The sequence below is a fragment of the Artemia franciscana genome, chromosome 11 (assembly GCF_032884065.1).
Source record: "Artemia franciscana chromosome 11, ASM3288406v1, whole genome shotgun sequence".
Classification (NCBI taxonomy): domain Eukaryota; kingdom Metazoa; phylum Arthropoda; class Branchiopoda; order Anostraca; family Artemiidae; genus Artemia; species Artemia franciscana.
The window spans coordinates 46,641,949-46,644,325 of NC_088873.1; the positions used below are offsets into that span (position 1 = coordinate 46,641,949).

The 2,377-nt window shown below is 27.4% G+C and overlaps 1 protein-coding gene across 1 annotated transcript in view; it reads left to right on the plus strand.

Annotated features, from left to right (window-relative positions):
• The window catches only part of LOC136033301 (DNA repair endonuclease XPF-like), a gene marked incomplete in the record, with an annotated part of 109,126 nt that extends 107,827 nt beyond the window's left edge, over nt 1-1,299 (plus strand). The window contains 1 exon segment of the mRNA XM_065714072.1: nt 141-1,299. Within this exon segment, the coding sequence (XP_065570144.1) occupies nt 141-305 (165 nt within the window).
• Between the last annotated feature and the right edge of the window lie 1,078 nt (nt 1,300-2,377).

Genomic DNA, 2,377 nt, shown 5'->3' on the forward strand with positions numbered 1-2,377 from the left:
TGCGTGGCCCTAGATGGATGGCCGAAAAAGACCATTTTTTAAACTACCACATCACATATGCCTACATTGTTTGAAATATTTTGATATTAGGGTTTAATTAGTGTTATGAATATATTAGCATTTAGTGCTGTTTTTTCTAGGAGGAGATATCTGAACTTTTGAAGAATTCTTTTCAAGGAAAATCTCTGTTTGACGCCCTACATTCTCCGCTGACCTCCGAAAGTGGAGCTTCCAGTTCAGGAAAGGGTTCCAAAAGATTTGGGGATAAAAAAGGAAGGTGGAACACTAAAAAGGCTAGATCGTGATATAAAACCAGTAATTTTTAGGAGCTTTTAATTTTTAAATTTTGTACACTATCTTTGAAAGCAACACAATTGAATTTTCATAGAGCGTAAGAAAACTACTTAAGGCTTTTATAATATTTTGTCATGGACATCATATTCTGCAATGTTCTAAAAAAAAAATGTTCGTGAAATAAAAAAATATCGTAAACCAACTTATAATTTTGTCATATAATGTTATATACATCGTATTTCATCATAAGTATTTTGTCTTGTACTTAGCGTTATATATATATTTAAAAAACATGAGACGTTAAGTGAAGCATTGCAAGTAATACAATATGTTCTAAATATTGTCGAATATCAGTATCAACACTTATCAAATAACCATAGTCACGATCTAACTTAAAGATGAATTAATTGTGTCTATCATAGAAATCAAAAATTCAATATTTATGCCTACTGCCTAAAAAGGCTTAGAGTTACCAAAAAAGAGGCCTCCTAGTACGTCTAAATTATATTTTATTCATGTTACAGTATTCTTTTTATGATTATATTTTAAAATTACGCATAAATTGTGTATATTATATTAGTAAATTTATTACATTTAGTTTGATTGTAATATGAGACCTCTTTCCAAAAAGTGGCTAGTGCATACGGTGGATATAATATTAATAGCCATAATATGTTTCAATTTTATATTTAAAGAGCATTTAAACATTGTTTTTTGTTTGGAGGGGGCGGGAGGTCCACTTCCAAAATAAATGCCAAAGATAGGCAAACTGTATGGAAAATAACAAAGACTGTAGACAAATTTCAAGAAATATTGGGGGACGAAAGGATCCCCGTGAGCATGCCTGTAAAAAAACTATAAGTAAACGATGCATTTAATTGTTAGTTTATTGTTTCAGACTTTTATTTAGTTTTCCAAGAAGTAATCTTTTCTTTTCAATGGGTTTTTTGGAGCTCTGTAATTTGTGCGATATTATTATATTATTGTTGTATTGTCATTATATATATATATATATATATATATATATATATATATATATATATATATATATATATATATATATATATATATATATATTATATATATATAGATACCTACATATATATAGATATATATATATATATATCATATATATATATATATATATATATATATATATATATATATATATATATATATATATATATATATATATATATATATATATATATATATATATATATATATATATATATATATATTATTATTATTGTTACATTTCTAACGCCGCAAACCCTTTTGAAGCTATATTGTTTTTAAGAAGGTGAATGTCTTTTCTCCAGATCTGAACAAATTTTCGACGAAAAGAATATTCCATATACTAAGGCTAAAACTAAAAACAATATATAAATTAGGAAGCTAAAACTAAAGTAGTGTAAACAAGCATAACAAAGTGATGCCTAGTAGATGAAACCTGTACCTGGAAAAGTCACTTTCTTGGAATTATTTCACTTCAATTTTATATCCTTCGTTTCTACCCCCCCCTTTAGATTTTCAAATACATTTCAGTTTCGTATTTTCTTAAAAAAAAAAAAAAAATTACCTCACCCCCTCTTGGATTTGCAAAAATACCTTAATTTGTAACCTCTTATAGAAAGGAAAAAAGCTATTCTTGCTAACAGTCCCCTCTCTTCATTTTTGTAAAGTGGTGCCACTAAAAATCAAGCAGTAGCCAACCGATTAATTGTCATTTATATTTTTATATTTAACTGTCTAGAAAAAGTGGAATAAAATAAAGTTGGAGTGAAATAAAAAAAATTGCTTTAATAATCCGATATAAAAGGCTTAGGATTGACAAAATAAACTTTGGTTAGTTGAGGTAGAGGATAGATATGCTGATAAGTATGATTCGAGCCATAAAATGGAATGTCTTTTATGTTTCCTAAAGCTTCAACGCAAAATTTTTATTTGATTATTTGATTTTCCGTTAATTTTAAATTTAGCCATACAGAATTGTTGTCATAACGAGAATATGTCCCTCAGTCTAGGGATCTTGATCAAGGTTGATGTATGAAGAGTACCAGCTGAAAAATGCATTTCAAGT